Here is a 21,775-nt window from a genome sequence, read left to right on the forward strand (position 1 = left end):
GCCGTAGAAAAGGACATTTGAAGCAAATGTCTAAAGTGGGGCTCTAGGACCGAGAGACTCCCAATCAGAATTTTAGGTGGCGCAGGATCTCGCGGAGATCCAGATTTAATAGTTTTACACATTTTTATCAGTGTTGCAGTGGGAGGTACAGAAAACGCACATAGGCAAAGTTGCGTGCGAGTGTGGTCTATGTTCTCTACAAAGTCAATGCCAGGTTTTATATTGTTGGAAAAATTCACATAGATGTTTGTGATTTTATCCGAGAAATACTTGGCAATTTTATTGCAGGTTTCCACTGAGTCATTGTGGGAGGTAGGGTTGTCATCAACTATCGAGATTTCTTTGTAAATCTGGAAGAGCTCCTTCGAGGAGTTTTCAGCTTCCAGAATTCGGTTATTGTAGTACGATGCTTTGACTAGACGTACCTTTTTATAATATTGTTTTTGTGCTATTTTATATTGGGCCTTGATTTCAGGGCAGAAATTAGTACGCCAGTCTCTTTCAAGCTTCTTACAAGCTGTTTTCGCAGACTGGAGCTCCTGACTAAACCACGGGGCTGTTTTTTTTGTTCTCGTGGCAGTTGTTATAGTGCGAATAGGAGCAGTGGTGTCCAGTGCTTTCGTGATACAGTCTTGTAGGTAGGCATATGATGTCTCACAATCGGATCCTTTAGGAGGACCAGCATCCAAAATGATTTTTTCAAAGGAATCATTAGTGAAGTTTTTCCATCTTCTACGTTTGAAACGCTGTGAGCTCTGTATATGCTGCTCAGTCTTTTCTAGTTGGAGTACAATCGGGATTATGAAGTGATCAGACCAGGGTATTGGCTGAGGGGAGAAAGTCTGAACTCCCTTCCAGTTACAAAATACAGGATCCAGTAAATGACCTAGACGATGTGTTGGGTCCCTGTTTTTTAGCTGTAGATTCAGAGAAGCTAAATCTAATTTGATATCATCCGCCTCTTTATCAAGGGGGTCGTCGAAGTGGACATTTAGGTCGCCTAGCATTACAATGCGCGTTTTTCTAAGTGCAAGATGGGTTAAGGCTTCCATAAGAGTAGGAGTAAAATCATAGAGCCTTCCCGGGGGGCGGTACACCAGAATACCTGAAAAGGAGTGATTCGGACCAGTTATGATGGTAAAAGTTGCCGCTTCACTATGGTCGACCAGGATGGGAGAAAGGGTACATTCTAGTGGGGCTTTAGTAATAATGGCGATGCCCCCACCTCTGCCTTCTTTCCTGTCCAATCTGGCGATGGAGTACCCAGGTGGCAGGGCTTGAATAATATCGGGATCTGAGCAATCATCCAGCCATGTTTCTGTAAGAAACAAAATGTGAATTTTGTCATCTTCAAGTAAGTGGAATATTTCTAGACAGTGTTTTCGTAGAGATCGACAGTTGAGCAGAGCAGCGTTTAAAGTGTTTAAAACGTTAGTGATGACGGCATTATTAGCAGGGGAAAATGTGCACGAGCTGCAATTTCCTAGAGATAAAGCATGCATCGAATGATTTTGGCATTTGGGAATACTAAGCCGGATGTCCAGCAGATCTTGTTGGTTATACCTACAGATGGTAGAAGTAGGAGAGCCAGGGATTAAGGCCCCGCGCCCCGTCCGGCCGCGGACGGGCGCAGACGGGCTAGACTTTGGCGCGACTTCGGCACGATAACGGCGCGCCCGCTGCACGCGTCCGCTGCGCGGTCGCTGACCTAAACACATTTATAAGGGGGTAGGGGCAACTAGACCGCTGACCTGGCCGCCTGGAGCCCGGAAGTGCTCGGCTCCTCCTCACCCTCCGCAGCAAACGCCCAGAGATGGACGCGGCGGACCGGGGCGGGAGTAGGCGAAATGTGAAACAGCAAGGCTTATTAATCAGCCTGAAAGGTGAGGTGCATTCAAGGAAGTGACACAGTTATTATTACACACACAGATTTTAAAATGAGCTTCACTCGCAAAAATTAAAATACCACGCTTATGTAGTAGCGCTTTCAGTGTGAGGATTGGGAGAGCACAGCGCAAGCGGATAGAGTCTGCCACTGCCACCGGCAAGACTCTTCTTCTATGAGGAATTACCCCAATGTAATCAGGGCTTCGATTCTCGAGGGAGCACAGGTGGGAGGCCTTGTAGTCACATTCATCAAAGGTCCAACCCTCCAGTAACCTACAAGCTGCTGTGCGCCCCAGCTTTGTGGGGATTACAATTTAAAGCTAGACCTATTCGCCATGCCAATATTTAATTTTAGATGTGGCTTGATGCCTCATGGCAAGTGTTTTGGGTATGAATGTTGAAGGCATGTTTGCCTGATTTTTGAAAGTGCATTATTTATAATTGGTGCAATCTAGAAATATATAAGTATCATAGATATCTGTGAAGTTCTTTTGTCGCTGCTGCTGCTTCAATTGTGAATGTTGTTAGAAAGGAAATTCGGCTTTCAAAGGAATTTTGGGACTGGACATTTCCAGTACCTGCATGCAAATGAGTGCATTACCTAGCCGGTTAACTGCAATGTTGATTGGCAAGTCCCATTGCATAGAACCTTTTAAGTTTGCTGGGAAATGTAAACGAACAGTAAAACCTTCAAGCAGCAACCCGAGAAAATAATATGTACTTTATTTAGAACGTTTTCATCCAGGCAGTTACAAAATTGTACAGGAAACAGATTTATATACTTTGAAAGGCTAATGACACAAACAACTTGATATTGCCAACTACGATTGTGCGAAATTGTGATTCGCTATGTACAATTTTCGGAATCATTCACAAATAATACAATATTATGTTAGGCTTCACCTTGTGATATATTGTGTAAAAATTGAGCCTGAGGGTATTCCTAACAGTCAAAATTCATGAGAGATACCAGCAAGAGACTTCATTGTTATGTTATTTTTATTCTGTCTGTACTTATTGAGCCATTTCTTCTTCCCCCTTTGGTCAGACGATCTCCATCTCTGCAGCCAACTGGCTCATTACGGTTCCTCATTTCCCCTTCCCACCTGCCATAGCTCCAATATGCAGCCCTTTACCTTCCCGGTAGAGGTTGGCACTCCCCATCTGCTGCAGTGGCATGGAGGAACCTCTCCCGGTCATCCGTCCTTGCTGCACGGAGGTTTGAGCCTCCTGCTGCCTTGGTCCTGTGCTGACCAAGACGGTTTTCTCCGCTATGGTTGTGCCCAGATTTTGTTTCTATATTTTCTGTTTTTTTATTCCTTATTTTGCTAAGTTTTATTTTTACTAAATTTAAAGATATTCTGTATCTCCTTCTGGGGACTGAGTATTGAGCACACACAGTAGTTAAGGGGTGGGAGAAAAACGCCTCACACAGACCTCCTCAAGAATACCTTCACAGAGACTTAGAAGTGGGAAGTGGGGCTGTGTAAGTTATGTCGCTATGAAATAGAAGAGGAAAAAACACACACGTTTTTAATACTGCCCTCACCCGCGAAATCTGTGGCATTCTTTATCATAGGGCTGCAGACACCTCTTTGCAGACCAACGCGGGAGGTGGAGCAATAGGGAGGGGAAGACTAACAACAAATAAAGAAACAGTGTGGGATCAAGTGAAAGGTGCAGACAGATAATTAAAACTGACCCAGGGATCTCCAAGCAAACCCTTTAATAATGGACTCCCTTGTCAGATTAAAAGGTCATTGAAGGACCAATGGATGGTGGTATGGTGGGCTATAATGAACCACCTACCCCTCCAATCTGCAAACTGTCAAAAACTGTTTGAGTCAGCAGCCCTATGATGAAGCATGCCACAGATATCTGTGGGTGAGGGCAGTATTAAAAACTTGTGTTTTTCCTCCTCTATTTCACAGCGACATAACTTACATAGCCCCACTTCTATGTGTGTGTGAAGGACTGATTCTTGAGCCCTTCCTTCTGCCCCCTCCCCCCAGTCGTCTCTCTTCATCTCTGCGGCCAACCGGCTTGTTCTGGTTCCTCATTCCAGCCTGCCCCCCTGTCATCCGGACTGACCCACCACCTCCCAGGGCTACTTAATGGAGGCCGCACTGCGGCTCCATTGAACAGCGCTTTACCTCCTCGGTAGAGATTTCCACTCCCCTCTGCTGCCGTGGCACAGCGGAACCGCTCCTAGTCCTCCTGCCTCGCTGCACAGACGTTCAAGCCTCCTGGTGCCTTGCGCTGACCAAGGTATTTCCTCTGCTGCAGTTGTGCCCAAATGTTCTTTCTATATTTTTCTCTTTATGTTTTCTTTATCTTGCTAAGTTTTATTTTTTCTAAGTTTAATGTTATTCTGTCACACCTTCTTGGGGACTGTTTATTGAGCCCTTTCTTCTCGCACCCTTTGGTCTGCTACTCTCTGTCTTGTTCCGGTTTCTTGTTCTCACCTGTGCTCCTGCCACCCAGACTGACCCGCCCACCTCCCAGGGCTAATTAATGGAGGCCACAGTGTGGCTGCGCAGCCATCGCACCAAAGGCGTGCCTAAGGAAAACCCGCCTGTGCCTGTCCGTGCCTGTACCACACTCAGCGCCAGGACCCCTGGCTCTACAGCCTGCCGCTGATGCTCCTCAGACGAGATCTGCAACCTCAGACTTATATCCCCCACCACCAACCACCACATTGCCTCACCACACTTCACTGGAGGACCCTTCAACTGCTGCCACTGCCGCTTCTCCTGCAAAATTAGTACCTCCCAACAACCACACAGCAGACACCCAGCCACATGCCTCAACTTCACTCTACACTACTCAATGTCAGATTTCTCTGTAAGCACACCACGGAAATCTGGGACACCATAACCACCCTCACCCCTGACGTCATGTTCATAACAGAAACAGACTCAGTGGAGGCATTGCCATCATCCACAAGGACTACCTCAACTGCACCCCCTTTGACAACGACACAATACCCATCATGGAACACCTCAACTTCTGACGCCAGTACCACCATCAGAGGAACACTTGCCTACAGACCTCCTGGCCCCGCCGCAGGTTTCACAACTCTCTCCCGGACTTCATAGCCACCCTAGCCATCGACTCTGACCACTACATCTTACTCTGTGACCTGAAATTTCACCTAGAAGACCCTGATGACTCCAACTACACCACACTCCTCAAAAACATGAGCATGATCGGCCTATCTCAACTGGTCACCACCCTCATACAAAAAGTGGTTAGCACCCTGGATCGCATCTTCTCTATCTTCGACAGAGCTAAATTCTCCCACACCACCAAGCTGTCCTGGACAGGCCACAGCATCATCCACTTCAATATAGACGGTCATTGAGATCTTCTAATGAGACTCCTGACCCACCCTCACTGCAATTAGGACAAGGCCAAAGAACCCCTCTGGACCACTGCCCTAAAAGTAACAAGACCCACCCCTTCAGACTCCTGTGAATACGACGTCCAGAACTTCTCAAGCTGGGTCTCCTCCACTGCCGACACCATCAATCAATCAATCAATCAATGCATTTATATAGCGCACTACTCACCCGGAGGGTCTCAAGGCGCTGGGGGGAGGGGGTCCGCTACTGCTCGAACAGCCAGGTCTTGAGCTGCTTCCTGAAGGCGAGGTGGTCCTGGGTCAGGCGGAGGTGGGTAGGAAGGGAGTTCCAAGTCTTGGCGGCCAGGTAGGAGAAGGACCTTCCTCCTGTGGTGGCTCTTCGGATGCGGGGGACGGCGGCGAGGGCGTGGCTGGTCGATCGAAGCTGGCGTTTGGGAGCGTAGAAGTTGAGGCGGCTGTTGAGGTATCCTGGTCCTTGGTTGTGTAGGGCTTTGTGTGCGTGGGTGAGGAGCCGGAAGGTGATTCTCTTGTTGACCGGGAGCCACTGCAGGTCTCTCAGGTGTCTGGAGATGTGGCTGCGGCGGGGGATGTCCAGGATGAGTCGTGAGTGTTCTGGATCCGCTGGAGTCTCTTCTGGAGTTTGGCGGTGGTTCCGGCGTAGAGGGAGTTGCCATGGTCCAGACGGCGGGTGACGAGGGCCTGGGTGACCGTCTTCCTGGTCTCGGTGGGGATCCATCGGAAGATCTTACGTAGCATGCGCAGGATGTTGAAGCACGACGAGGAGACGGCGTTGACTTGTCTGGTCATGGAGAGGGAGGAGTCCAGGATGAAGCCCAGGTTGCGTGCGTGGTCTGTTGGTTTGGGTGCGCTGCCCAGGGCGGGGGGCCACCAGGAGTCGTCCCAGGCGGAGGGTGAGGATCCCAGGATGAGGACTTCCGTCTTGTCCGAGTTCAGTTTCAGGCGGCTGTTCGACATCCATGTGGCTACGTCTGTCATCCCTTCGTGCAGGTTGGCTCTGGCGGTGGCGGGGTCGTTAGTGAGGGAGAGGATCAGCTGGGTGTCGTTGGCATAGGAGATGATGTTCAGGTTGTGCTGGCGTGCGATGGCTGCGAGGGGGCTCATGTATACGTTGAAGAGTGTTGGGCTGAGCGAGGAGCCTTGAGGAACGCCGCAGATGACTTCGGTGGCCTCCGATCTGAACGGGGGGAGGCGGACTCTCTGTGTCCTTCCGGCGAGGAAGGAGGTGATCCACTCCAGTGCCTTCTCCTGGATTCCGACGTTGCTGAGGCGCTGTACTAGGGTACGGTGGCAGACAGTGTCGAAGGCCGCGGAGAGGTCCAGGAGGATGAGGGCCGCTGTTTCTCCGTTGTCAAGCAGGGCTCGGATGTCATCGGTAGCTGCGATCAGGGCGGTCTCGGTGCTGTGGTTGGCCCGGAAGCCAGACTGCGAGAAGTCGAGGGAGCCGTTCGTCTCCAGGAAGGCGGCCAGTTGCTTGTTGGCGGTCTTCTCGATGACTTTTGCCGGAAACGGGAGCAGCGAGATGGGGCGGTAGTTCTTGAGGTCGGTTGGGTCTGCTGATGGTTTCGTGAGTAGAGCGCTGAGTTCGGCGTGCTTCCAGCTCTCCGGGAAGGTGGCGATGTCGAAGGAGGTGTTGATGATGTCCCGCAGGTGGGGTGCGATGACAGCGTCGGCCTTGTTGAAGACGTGGTGAGGGCAGGGGTCTGTCGGAGATCCGGAGTGGATGGAGTTCATTGTGCGGATGGTGTCTTCGGTGCTGATCGGGGTCCAGGCGCGGAGGGTGGTGGTGGGGGGCGGTGGTTCGGTCGTGGCGTGCGTCGGTTGAGTGCTGAAGCTGTTGTGTATGTCCGCGATCTTGTTGTGGAAGTAGGAGGCGAGGGAGTTGCAGAGGTCTTGCGACGGGGTGATGTCGTTGTTTCCGGCGTTGGGGTTGGAGAGCTCTTTCACGATGGTGAAGAGTTCCTTGCTGTTGTGTGCGTTGTTGTCCAGTCGTTCCTTGAATGCGGTTTTCTTGGTGGCGTGGATCAGCTGGTGGTGTTTTCGGGTGGCGAGCTTGAGGGCAGTCATGTTGTCCGGTGTTGGGTCTCTGCGCCAGGTTTTCTCAAGTGCTCTGCAGTTCTTCTTGGAGCTCTTGAGTTCGTCGTTAAACCATGGGGCTTTCTTGCTGCCGGGTCTGCTCGGCGGGGTCTTCAGCGGGGAGAGGTCGTCTGCCCAGTCGATGATCCATTTCGTGAGGTTGGTGGCTGCTTGACTGGGGTTGGTTGTGCTGGTGGGAGGGTTCTTGCTCAGGGAAGTAGCGAGCTGGTCTGTAGTGATCTTGTTCCAGCTTCTGCGGGGACCCTGTTGCTGGTGATGGTGGAGCGTGGTCCTTCTGAAGCTGAAGTGGACGCAGCTGTGGTCCGTCCAGTGGAGTCCCGTGGCGTGGCTGAAGGCGATGTCCTTGCTGGAAGAGAAGATCGGGTCGAGTGTGTGTCCGGCGTAGTGGGTGGGGGTGGTCACCAGTTGCTTGAGTCCGAGGTTGGCGAGGTTGTCCAGCAGGGTGGTGGTGTTGCGGTCGTTGTTGTTCTCCAGGTGGAAGTTGAGGTCCCCGAGGAGGATGTAGTCGGCGGAGGGGAGGGCGTGTGGGCTGATGAAGTCGGCGATGTCCTCGCTGAATTGTGTGCGTGGTCCCGGGGGTCACCATTGCTCTTGGTAGTACACAATCAAGAACAGACTCACCAAAATCGCAGCTGGTTCACCCCGGAGCTATTTACCCTCAAGCAACGCTGCAAGAAATTAGAGGGACACTAGCATTCCAACAAGACCTCCACCAACCTCAACTCCTCCAGACCTCCCCTCCACAACTACCACTACCATCTCAGAGAGACAAAGAAAGAAGCCCTCAACCCCTGCAGCAATGCAAGCATGAAGTACACCATGGAACTGTTCAGCATCATCAGAGAATTCTCTTGCCTGCTGCAACTTCAACCCCAACCCACCAGCCTCAATCACCTCAGCAACCTAGCCAGCTCCTCCCACCACCCCAGGACCACGGACTGGAATCAGCTCTCCACTCGAGACACCTCTCTATCATGAACACCATACACTCCAGATCTCCCAGAGACCCCTGCTCACACTACATCTACAAACTGGGAAGAGAAGTCATTGCATGTCCCCTCACTGAACTCCATCACAGTCACCCTACCCATTGTCTGGAAGCACACAGAGGTCAAACCCCTCCTGAAGAAACCCTCGGCCAACCCCAACAAACTCAAAAACTGCTGCCCTATCTCACTCCTCCCTTTCTACTCCAAAGCCTTGGAAAAAGTCATCAACTGCCAGCTTATGGACTACCACAAGACCAACAACCTGCTCGGCCCTTCCAAATTTGCCTTCTGACCAAACAACAGCACAGAGACGGCTCTGATCGCAGCAACTCGCGACCTCAGATTTCTTCCCGACCTAGGCAGACTCCACCAAATCGGCATCCAGGGCAACACACACAAATGGAGCTCTTCCTTCCTCTCAGGCTGAATCAGAGGATCTACTTACCCCCTTCTCCTCTGCACTAACAGGACGTCTTATGCAGCCTACCCCAAGGATCCTCATCTCACCCCTACCCTCTTCACCACCTACATGACACCTCTGGCAGACATCGCCCGCACACAAACATCATGTCCTATGCAGATGACAACCCAGCTCACCATATCCCTCACAGAAGATGCCGGCTCCATAAAGGTCATATTCCAATACCCTATGACAAACCTCGTCACCTGGATGAAGACCAACTGCCTTATGCTCAACTTGGTTAAGACAGAGGTCATCATGTTCTGCAAGAAGCCCTACCCATGGGATTACACATTGTTGCCCGCTGCACTCTGCCCCATACCCACGCTCACCCACAGCCAAGCTCTCTGCCTCAGAATTATCCTAAACACCCACCTGACCATTAATTAGCAGATCAATGCTGTCTCCTCCTTCTGCTTCTTCACCCTCCGCATGCACTTCAAAATCTTCCAATGGATCCCCGTCTCTTCCAGGAGGAAAGTTACCCAGGCCCTCATCGCCAGCCAACTCAACTATGGAAACACACTCTATGTTGGAACTACGATAAAACTCCTCAACCACCTCTAGATCATCCAGAACTCTGAGGCATAACTCATCCTCGACATCCCCAGATGGACCAGCATCACCCCTCTCAGAGCTCTCCACTGGCTGCCTGTCCAGTAAAGATGCCTCCTTAAGCTCCTCACTCACGGCTACAAAGCCCTTCACAAGTACAGACCCGCCTACATCAATGGCCACCTAACTTTCCACCAACTGAGCAGGAATCTCCGATCCTCCACCCTCCCCTTAGCCCTGATCTCCTTCATTCACCGCAGCCGATGTGGAAGATGCTCCCTTTCATACCTCGCTGCCAAGTCCTGGAGCAACCTCCACTCCACCCTCACACCGCCCCTTCTCTGAAGGACTTCAGGAAGCAGCTCAAGAACTGGCTCTTCAACTGAGGCTCACACAGTGCACAAGTGTGTTGGGACCCACCGGTGTGACAAGCCGCACTATACAAGACTTTCTGATTCATTGAATCGAGCAGAACATATTTTCCTTGAAAGATTGTCTGCTAGAACTGGTCAGACCAGCAAAAAAAGAGTTACATTTTGCATCTGCAAATTTGTCAAACTTTAAAGAATTTCCAATAAAGCAAAATTCACAACACTTCACTATTTTAGTTGAAATTGTGTACTGACCTAATCTTGAAAACAAAATACATGTTTAGTAAATAAAAATAAATCTAGAAAAGTTTATGAAAGCAAACTGTTGTGTAACTAGCATTGCAGGATTACTCAATATGTATAAGTATTTTTGGACGGCTCTTTCTGCAGGGTTGTCCCCAAATATATGTTGCCTTTACTTTCCTGTTTTCTGAACCTGTTTTTGCTAGCTTTTATGATTCTGCACACTTTACCACTGAAAAACAGTGCTAAAGTGTTTATGCGCTCTCCATTACAGATTTTAAAATTGTCTTAAAGCACATTTATTTACTTCGAAGTCCTTAGCAAAGTGGTACTACCTGTACTCAAGGTCTGCAAAATGAATGCAAATAGTGGGCCTGCAGCACTGGTTGTGTCAAGTAGCCCTTTTAAGCATGTCTCAGACCTACTATTGCAGCCTGTATGTGCAGTTTTAAACTGCTATTTTGACCTGGCAAAATAAATGTTTTGCAAGGCAAAAACCTTCTGTTTTAATACATATGAGTCGCCCCTAGGGTAGGCACTAACCAGCCCAGAGGGCAGCATACAGATTAAAAGATTTGAGCATTTACTTTTAACTTTTACATGTCCTGGTAGTCAATTTGTTACATTTAATACGTAATACATTTCTACTGGGAATAGGTTGAAGTATCAAGTTTAGTGTCTAAAGAATTGTAATGTAAAACCTTAATGGTAAAGTCAGATTTTAAGTCACTATTCTGAAATTGCCACTTTTAGAAACTTGGCATATACTTGTCCCAATCATTTAGTGCCTGCAGCCTGTATCCTGGGTCACATTACTAGGTGTAGCAGGCTGTTGGTCTTTGTGTATTGCTCCCAAACAGCGAAACAAACAGGGACTAGGTGTTGGCAGGACAGGCTATCTCTGACTTGATGAGGGTGGTAAGCTGTCACCTAACACACTTTCTTTTTAATCAATCAAACAACCTTTATTTGGCTTTAACAAAAAAACATAAAAGTTAGGTTAAACAATAAATGTGCAACATTAAAAATCTATTAATACATGCACATGCCACCCCACACTCAATATCAATACAATAAAATAAATACTGTGTTAGTAAATACAGTTTGGAAAGTTCAAAAAAATACTCAAATAAAACAATAATAATAATAATCTCTCAGCAACACATTCAACCATAACTAACCCTTGTGTTTTAATCACAGCTTGATCTAAGACTAACAATAGACCTTTAGAAAGTGCAGTGTTACCAGAGAGCATTTGTAAAAAGGAAAAAGCAGGTTGAACCTGACTAAAATTGACCTTTTTTCAATTGGGGATAGTATATGACTTCATGGGCACCTCATAAAAACTACAACACATTAAAAAATTAAGCATGTCCTTGTGAGACTTTTCTACGCAGCCACTGGGCAAAATGCTCTGACCCTTGCCCTCCCTGTGAGGGTAGGCGAGGAGGAGATAAAAAAAAGTCAAAGAGAAACCTGGTCAATAAAAAATGATCATAGCTACTTTTGAAGAGATATGGCTCAGTTGACTGCACGGTTTTCAATATGATGTACCTACAGGTGCTGGACTTCCTTTGTGCTACTTCTTCGCTATCCAAAATCTGCTTTCTTAAAAATTACTCCTTCACCCAACAGAGAACCTTCCTACAAACAATTTCTGGATTGGTAAATAAGTCTGCCCATCCCAGGCTTATAAAAACTCCCTGATATACTTAAACCAAGGAATACAATAAAAATGTTCAAGAGTCAGATAATCCTTTAAATTCTCTTGCTTAATCTAATCCCTTTCCTGAGCTAAGTTTTCATCCATAAAGAAAAGGGTTGGTAAGCCAGTATGTCAGAAATGTAGACCTTTTCCAATTCCTCATATACCACAAAGGTAGAAGTACCCTGAGGCACACATAGAAGTTGTGCCAAAAAGCAATTTTCCACAATTTGCAACTTATAGTGAGTAGTGTAGCCTGAGATCTCACTACCGTAGGTTACTTTGTAGATACACTTGGTCCTGTATATCTGAAAAAGGGACCCATTTGGTCTGTTGCCCAATCAATAAGCAAAATTTAAAACAGCAGCATTAGCCCTCACAAAGTCACCTTACTTACTACTTGTTAGAGACTGCGAGTTCAAAGCAGAGTTGAACAATACACCCGGTATGAAAAAAACAATAGACTTAGGGACTGGGGTGCACCCAACCATAAAGGCATAGGATATTTTTAGACAGGGTCACAGCACTATCACATAGGACTTGTTATTGTTAACCAACAGATCCAGTTCCTCCATAAAGCTGACAAAAGAATTCAACAAAATTTGCAGCCCCCTGGCTGTCTTTGCTTAAAGGAGGGCATTGTCTGCAGACAATAGTACAGGCAGACGTTACCGTTCCACCAGGGGCAATCCACTTTTAGTTCCAAGAGGACCTGCTCCAGGTTATTAACATAGAAGTTAAAAAGAAAAAGGGACAAGAGACAGCCTAGTATCTCAATGGAGATCCATTAAAAAAGAACAATATCTCTGTCTACTACGATGGACAGCATGAGCCGCCAAAGCTAAGGTCTATTAACGCAATCAGATGCGGAAGACAGATCCATAAAGGCCAGGTGGATGGAACCAGAATGGTCAATGGTATACTTAATAAAGGTCATGCAATGGTTCAAACGTTGATCAACGGTTGACTGTCCCGGGCGAAAGCAGTACTGAACTTCTGCTAAAATATTGTTTTCATCTGCCCATCCAGAAAGCCTATCTAATAGAATGTATCCAACCACCTTTACCACCAAATCAAGCTGTGAGATTGGCCTGTAACAAGGGTACTATCTCTGTCTCCCTTTTTAAAAATGGGGATGGTGGTACATATCGCCCAAGAAGCTGGGGAACCAGTTACAACTGCTGCATTAGTGATAGAAGTGAGGGCCGGTCCCCAGATGTCCATATTGGAGATATAAAGATCAGATTGATTTACATCTGGACTTGGGGGCTTGTTTTTAGACAGCCCCACTATGCCCTTTCTTACTTCCTCAGCTGAGAACACAACAGTGGGTTTCCCTTCACCCAACCCCGTCCTTCACTCAAAACGGAAGAGGACAGAAACATTTTCTCAAAGTGATTTACCCAGTCATCCTCCATAATACCAGCATCCAATACATTAGCAGTATTCACCACCAAAAAAGAACTATTTACAATAGTCCAGAACTTTGATCTGCTCTTCTAGGTGGTAGCCTCAATAAGGTCTGACCAAGGCAGTTTGACCTTGTACCAACGGTGACAATTCTTGACTAAGCAGGGGTACCTTAGATTAATACCTAGTGTTTACTTCAATTTCGCCAGCCCCTCGTCGACGGCATCCTTGCCGATTCTGCAGGACTTATTGTCACAGCCTCGCAGCTCTTCAGAACTGCCATAGAGTGACACATCCTTGACAAAAGATCTCGCAATAATCCTCAACCAGACTTTAAGGTTGGCCTTAACTTGTGACTTTGTCTTGACCTAGCAAGACCATTAACCACAGATGGTGCTAAATGGTTCTGGGCACTATTTTACTTAAGCTTTAAAATTACATATCTTTGGGTCTTCTGATTGGAATTTCGTTGTTTTGATGTCATAAATGTATTAAAGTTTGCTCTAATTTTCTAAATCAGTGTCTGATTTTTCTTGTGTTTTGTTTTCACTTTATAATTGTTTGGTTTTAAGTGCTGCAGAAGTACTTTACACGTTGCGTCTAAGTTAAGCTTGACTGGTTGGTGGCAAGCTACCAGAGGGTTAAGCACAGATTAATTTGTGGTTTGCATGTGACTTCACCCTGGCAGAAATTGTGGCTGCTGCTTGAGTAGGGTATCAATCCCTCAACCACTACCCCATTTTCCAACAAGGATGCTTCTAGTTATGGGTTCTGATTGAACATATACGTGCATTTTAGGTGCTTGAGGGTCTTATTTAGAGTTTTTCAGACTGGATACTCCATCACAAATGTGACAGATGTCTTGCCCACCATATTAGAAGTGTGTTGTATCCTTTGGGACTTGTATTATGGCTGACATAATATCTAACATGTTTTGATGGAATTTCATGTCAGGCAAACTCTAAATAAGGCCTAAAGTCTACATTTATATTAAGTGAACCAATTGGACAAGCACATCTGCCAAAAATGCTTTATAAAATGTAAGACCAATATTGTATAAATGATGTTCAGCAATATATTTGAATTTTTCTGGAATGTGCAATCCAAGTGAGATGAATGCACCCGATCCCAGTTCTATATAGGCATGAGCATGCCAAAGAGCCTAAGGTTGAAAAGGGCCTATAGGTGATGATTCTGAGGTGGGCAGGGTATGGGTTGCCCAGCAGAAGTTCTATATCCATGTTCAAGGCTAGGAACAATTGTAGATTCACACACACCATCTTTTCTGTGTCATAATTTTTTATTGGAGTTCAAAGATAGGCAATTTCATAGGTTACAAAACAATATAATAAATATAAATCAGTATGTGACAAATTATATACACCTGTAATATATTAAGGAAGAGGAAAAAAGGAGGGAAAGGGGAAAAAGGAGAAGGGAAAATGCTATAAGTAGGGAGGGAAAGAAAAGAGAATTCGAATTTCAGGAATCGCAAAGAAAGGGGGTACACACCTACCTCTAATGTATTTTCCTTCACAAATACATTAAAAATTAGGCAGTCTTACCCCAAGACCAGATACGCTTGCACCCATCTGTTAAGCATCACTCTCCCAGCTAAAGCTACATTAAAGTATTGCAGTTTTGAATTTCTCATTTACATAATGTGCTGACTGTGTGGACTAAAGACACTTGACCTTTAGTATTACAATAGACTGCTCCAGTGCAAGTCTAGCCGAAGAAGATATATCTTACAACATCAACACCACCTTGTTGTGTATCCTCTCCCTACAGCCTCGTTATGATTTCTGCTTTGACCCCGCCCTATCATTCCCTTGTCATCACACTACTCTAGGGCGAAAACTGGACCCATTGTATGCTAACAACTTGCGGCCTTCCACCTTTTCTATTATTACCCAAGTTTGTATACCTCCCCCGCCCCCACCACCATATCACAGATACTGGTTTCAAAAAGCCACACATATAGATCAGGAGGGAGGGAGGAAGGGAGAGAGGGAGGAGAGAGAGAGAGAGAGAGAGAGAGAGAGAGAGAGAGAGAGAGAGAGAGAGAGCGAGAGAGAGAGCGAGAGAGAGAGAGAGAGAGAGATGCACATATGAACATATGAGACTGTATGCACTGAATATGGTGCTCCACCTTTTAGTGTTCTGCAATCCTTCTAGCTCAAATTAAGAGATGGGGGGTGATTGTCAACTATATTGCTGAAAACCTTGCTTATATCCTCAGGAGACCAGAGTTCAAGTCACTTGAAGACACAATGAAGGCTCCCAAACAATAAGGTGGACCTCACACTGCCAAAAGTGTAGTAAACGTCCATGTGTGTGTAGTTGGTGAGGGGAAAGGACTGTTGGGTGACAGAATGCTCAACTCATGGAAGCGGCATTTTAAAGGTTCTGAGAGTTAGAAAGCATGAACTTTTGCTTGCTGTGTTGTTCTTTTGTGTGTACTATGTGGGGTGGGGGGTTGCAATGCAGGAGCTGCCACCTGCCCTGCACCGGTAGCTTGCACTGGTGATGCCCTGGTATACCTTATAATACAGTGTAAGAAAGGCTGAACATGACATTTATGAGTGGAGTTCAGAAAATAGACCAACTAAATCCTTTCCAAGAAATGGGTAATCTACTGCCCTACTTGGTGTAAAAATTATTGGTACTTTTGGCTTGTGGAGTCCTTTAATCATTAACTAGTAGAACTTGAGCTCGGTGAGAGAGATCTCACAGGTTATCCCTTGTCCTAACCAAAATGACAAATTCATACTCCCAGAGCACAGCCACACTTACATAGCAAATTCACACTCAATGGATAACAAAGAAAAAAATGACCCCTCTCAGAGGAACAACAAAAAGAACTTGTATTGCCACAGTGTGCCAAATTATTACCAGAGACCAACAATAAGAGTGTGAGCTTCACTTAGTCAAGATACTTCTGGCGAGCCAATGAAACATAACCCAGTAATTCCCTCTACTTTATGGAACTCCTTTAAAGCAAGGGAGAAGCGATGATTACTTGATTACTCATCTGCCTTTCTTAATTGGCCCATAATCTGGCCAAGGTGTTGAATTACAACCTTAAAATATTCGCTAGCTGGATACAATTACAAAATGTATACCGCTCGTAGATTTTCACTACATAAATTAAATTTGATTTAAGATTTATTATATATGGTGCAATAGTTATAGTCCTCTTTCTTGGCTGCCACTAGTCCAGAGAAATTAGCTTAAAGACTTGACAAAATTCACTTCAAGAAGGGCTGAGTTGGAGGAAGACTTCCCAGTTCCATGTGTGTCCCTAAAGTTCACGTGAGACAGCTCTGATTACTGCAACAAATGCTCATAAACGTCAGCCAGATAATTGTAGGTACACATTTGACAATTATGGGAAGCCTTGCATTTCTGTGTGCCCTGGTTATTAATATTTGATACTTTTGAGTGTCTGTATGGCAACCCGCTGAAGTGATTGACCATTCGAAAGAGGCCATAAAATGCCCTGGGAGTATAATTTTAGAGAGCAAACATGAACTGATTCCTGGCTACAGGCATCAAACTTTAGACAAGGTACGATCTGAATCCCAAGCACCTTAAAACAAATATCCTTAGGGGGGATTCATTCCTGGAGGCAAGATATTCAGTACATAACTCTGTCACGCTCAAGGATTTTTGGATCAAGGAAGGCCATGAAGAAGCAAGGTTGGGCCGTGAAGATTAACGGAGTTGCACAGCACCTCCTGGGTGGCAGAGAGCTTGGTCAGCGCATGCTGGATGTTCTTCTAGGGGGATGACTTTTATATTCTACCTACTGCCGGGGTTGTGCCTCCTAATGACAACTCTATTAGGGTTTAGACCAAGGTAATTTAGCTCTTTAGCTCTTTGCGCCTGGCCCATATTTCCCTGAGCTTCACCCTCCCTTCTTTTTACTTTACGATGCTCTCCAACCTACCTCACTCACACTGCTTATATCTGTCTCATCCTCTGCCTTCCCTAATTCACCCTTCTCTCTCTGCCTAACTGTTTCCCTTTACTCCAACTCATTCACACCTCTATATAACACACACTTCTTTAATTCTCCCTGCCTCACTCTCATACTTACAAGAAACAATTAATTGACAGAGGACGAAGAATGTCTTTGTAGGGTGCTTTTATTGCCATTTTGAGGAGCTAGAATTGGTGAAGACCGTCTTTCAAACAAGTGGTTCAATCCAAAAAAGAAAGCATGAGAGAAATTGCTGTGAAAAATAGATAGTGTGATTAAGATTGTGGAACACTTTGTACTTACAAGTTCTTTAACTCAAATTACTTCGAAGCGTATTCTCCTTGATGGCAAAACGCTCCAATATTTTCTTAACCATAGCCTATAAATATTTATTTATGAAGTTGATGTTGAATTACTAGAATTGTAATTTATGTTAACTCATGAATGTCATTGTTTGTTGTAATTTTATTAGAAAGCTATATCACTTAGCCAAAAGATAAATGCAACAGATTGTACGTGATATATTACTATTGCGTAAATGATGAATATAATAGATAGACAAGCCTTTGATTTCATGATAAACATAAACAATAAAAAGTAAACAGAAACCAAGCACATTAGTATGTAAATATCATTAATAACAATGAGGTGTTGAGAAGCCTGCTCTCCACAACCCTAACAATGATTCATCTTTAAAATGTGTTCCTTTTCACTTTGTTTTTATTACAAATGTGCTTTTTCTCTGAATTATGAACAATTTCAGCAGTAATATCACTGGGCTAGAAGAGCGATTTCCGCTGAAAGAACTGGTTCCGCTTTTCCAGTCAAACCTGGTAATAAGCAGTAGCAAAGCTTTTGAAGAAGAGGGATGGTCAGAGATTTCCATCGGCGCAATACGTTTCCAGGTATGAACTTCACCGCAAAGTATTTTCAATAAATGAATTTGAAGGCAAAAAAACTCATTCTCTGTGACCACTTGCAGAGATTGTGTGGTCCTCAGAAATTACAAGTGTCCTGGAAAAAAGGATAGGTATTTCCCTGCCTCGGACTTACATATAACAAGGGTACTGGTAACTCAGGGTGTTGGGGAGAATCAGGCCCATTACCAGTTGAGCCATCATGGTCCACTAAGAAATGAGGAATTATGTGAGGAATTACGATTGTGGTAGGTTTATTGAATGTAGAATATACATTTTATTTAAGTCAAGGAGGTTAGCAATATGCATTAAACTTTTATTCGCCACTTCTGAGCAGCACCATTGAAAGCTCTCATGGAATCAACCAACATAACAATCACCAAAAGAATCTTCCATCCCATAAATAGCATGTGACCTCCGTCTTCCTCCTCTTTTCATTTGCTTCTTCTTTAATTCTCTTAACGTTTCAATTATCCTCCTCTAATTTTCTACAATAAAATAGAAAAACAAATCAAACGTTTAAACTTATTTCTTTTCAATCCTATCCAACTGTTTACAAACATCTTTAGTTAGGCATTTATTATCCCAAACCACTACACCCAAGGGTAGGGCAGGAAAATGTTATCCTCCTTGTCTTTAATAAAATCTTGATTCTATATTCAGTAAACCTACCGGTATCACAATCTTATGTCAAGACAGTAGGCTAACATTATGCATGTTTTTAGGCTTTTATAAAATATATTTTGAAACATGTTCTATCGATTTAAAATAGAATTTCTTGAATGTTTTAGCTGAAGATCAATCTGCCACTATCATAATATCTTCTAATCTACCACCTAACATCCTCACCCTACTTTCCATAGCTCCTCTTACCGAATGTGCTGTGAACTTTGACACATCCACACCTGCCTCCTTCATAGCACACTTTACCCATCTTGCAATTGTCCCACTCAAAACACTTTATATGGTTTTACATACCTGATCAGCCTGATCCACTCCTGCTGCTCTCTTCTCCGGCATTCTACTTTCATACTCCTTCAGATAAAGCACCATGCAGAAACTTGGACATTCTTAAAAAATTGGATTAAAAAGTAGATCCAGACTTGGTCTTTATTCTCCAGCTTCTTTAAAAAACCACGCCTTTTGGCTGATAAAATCTACGTGATGCATCTAGAGCCTTGACATCTGATACCCTCCGAAAGGGTATAAGACACCACAAAGTAGCCAGTTTCCAAGCTAGTTCTCTCACTTTTAAATATTTATTACTTGGCCAACTTTCAAACATCTTAAGAACCAAATCTACATTCCATAAAGTTTGATACTTAGGATGCGGAGGTCTCCTCAAACGAATGCCTTTCATTACCCTACATAAAGATTTCTACCAATAGAACCAACTTGCTTGAGTGAATGTCCAGCAGATTTCAGCGATATATAAGAGTTCACTGTCCAATAAGACATCCCTTTCTCAAATAACCCTGCCCAAAAACCCTCTACCTGAACATCATCTGCCTCCAAGAGATCCAAACCCCTTTCTATACACCAACAAAGCCATACCTTCCATGCCCCTGTATACCTCTTTCTTGTTCCTGGTGCCCAAGACTCATATAGTAATTCTGCAGGTGTGCCTGAAGTTCTGTAAATGCTCTTGAATACCTGATATCTTCCAAGCTAGAAGGTTGAGAGAGACTGACTCCACCAACGGGTGTTCTCCTCCTTGCACATTTTTCAAAAGACCATTAAAGGTTAATATCAACAGAGGTTCCATCACTGCTAATTCCATCACAGATGGAAACCATGGTTGACCCTTCCAAAACAGGGTAATTAAAACCAACTTGCATTTCTGCCTCCTCACCTGTACTAAGACCCTCTGAATCATAGAGAATGGAAGAAACGCATACCCCTTCAATCCTTTCCATTCCTGCATCCACCGCCATTGCCCTTGGGTCGGGTCTCTAAATCCGATAATTCTCTAACTGGTGAGTTAATCTTGATGCAAAAAGGTCTACTTCTAAAGGTCCCAAATGTTTCATAATTCCCTGACAAACTTCCTCTTTCAATTTCCAATCGCTGTAGTCTATCATGTTCCTTGAATTACAATCTGCCAAAGCATTCTTGACACCTGGTAAATATTCTGCCTTCAATACTATTTTGTGTTCCAAACAAAACTCCCAAATTTCTTTTGCCAGATCTGCTAGTCCATTCGACCGTGTTCCTCCTAATCTGTTTATGTAAGCTACAGCAGTTACATTGTCCATCCTCAACAGTACTGATTTGCTTTTCAATCCTGTTTTGAAACTCTTCAAAGCAAATAATCCTGCTTTCATCTCCAAACAGTTTATATAACTCTCATTCTCGCATGGTGTCCAAAGAACACCAGTTTCCTGTCCTAATCCAATCGCTCCCCAACCTGAATTGCTCGCATCCGTCTCCAACACAAACTCTGGTCTTATTCCAAAAATTACTCGCCCAATCCAAGCATCTATGTTTTCTTTCCACCAAATCAACTCTTCTTTTTCATCTATACTAATTGTCACCAAATCTCTCTACCACAAACCCCTCCTAATCCTGAACTTGTTAATAGCTGTAATGCTCTGTAATGCAAGGGCCCTGCAGAAATTGCCTGTATTGACGACAATAGCAAGCCAATCACTTGTGCTAATTCTCTTAACGTTATCTTCTCCTTCCTTATCACCGATTTAATATCTTCTCTTACCTTCCTTACCTTCTTCTCTGGAAGACATAGCTGACCTAAAACTGTGTCCACTACAAACCCTAAATATTCTATCTTCTTCACAGGAATATCAAAATTGACTCCTCCCAATTTATCACAAATCCCAGATTTTCTAAGATACCTTTTACCAAATCCAAATGTTCCTTCGGCTCTCCAATTTCCTAACTCAATATTAAAATATTGTCAAGATAAATGATCCTTCTGATCCCTCGCTCCCTGAAAAAACAGACACTGGTCTCAAAACCTTTGTAAAACACCATGGGCGGATGAAAGCCTGTATGGTAAGCTCTGACATTGATATAATTCACCTCTCCAATGGAATTGTAGAAAACTTTCTGACTCTCCCTCGTTATTGGAATAGTAAAGTACGCATCTTTCACGTCCAATTTTACCATCCAATCTCCTTCATAAAGAATATCCCTTAAGAGATGAATAACCTCCATTTTGAAATGTCGATACATCACAAATTGATTCAATCCCCTTAGGTTTATTACTGGTCTCCACCCTTTGTCCTTTTTCTCTACCAAGAACAAAGTACTTATGAACCCTTTGTTTATTTCCTTCACTCGCACATCACATTTTTTTCTAACATCAGACACACTTCTTTTAGCACTATTCCTAGAATTCTCCTTGAAATACCAACTCGTGCGGGTCTATGTCCTGCACTGGTATTGCATTCAATTCTATCCGATATCCTTCTATGGTCTTTAAAACCCATACATCCTGTGCAATGCTTTTCCAGTATTCCTTGAAATACCTTAATTTTCCTCTTATACTTTTTGGGATAGAAAGAGAAACAATCCTCATACTCAACTTGGTTTTGTCTTTGTCCTGAGACTTGGCCCCTTCCTCTGATTGTTCTACTTCAACTTATCCCTCTTTGTGGGAAGGAATTATAATTCCTCTGACCTCTGTAGTAACCACTGCCTTGGTTTTGATATTGGGCTCTGTAAATCGCACGGCTGGTAGGTTGCCCTCTCCTACCAGCCTATCCATAAAAACAACTGTTTGCAAACACTCTTAGCATTGAGTATTGTGCCTTA

The 21,775-nt window shown here is 44.6% G+C and overlaps 1 protein-coding gene across 1 annotated transcript in view; it reads left to right on the forward strand.

Moving 5' to 3' along the window:
- The window catches only part of LOC144828121 (molybdenum cofactor sulfurase-like), a 650,078-nt gene that overhangs the window by 581,593 nt on the left and 46,710 nt on the right, over positions 1-21,775 (forward strand). The window contains exon 13 of the mRNA XM_078686242.1: positions 17,848-17,989. Within this exon, the coding sequence (XP_078542368.1) occupies positions 17,848-17,989 (142 nt within the window). The remainder of the gene's footprint in view (positions 1-17,847; positions 17,990-21,775) is intronic.

Source organism: Lissotriton helveticus, chromosome 4_1, assembly GCF_964261635.1.
Source record: "Lissotriton helveticus chromosome 4_1, aLisHel1.1, whole genome shotgun sequence".
NCBI classification, from domain to species: Eukaryota; Metazoa; Chordata; class Amphibia; order Caudata; family Salamandridae; genus Lissotriton; species Lissotriton helveticus.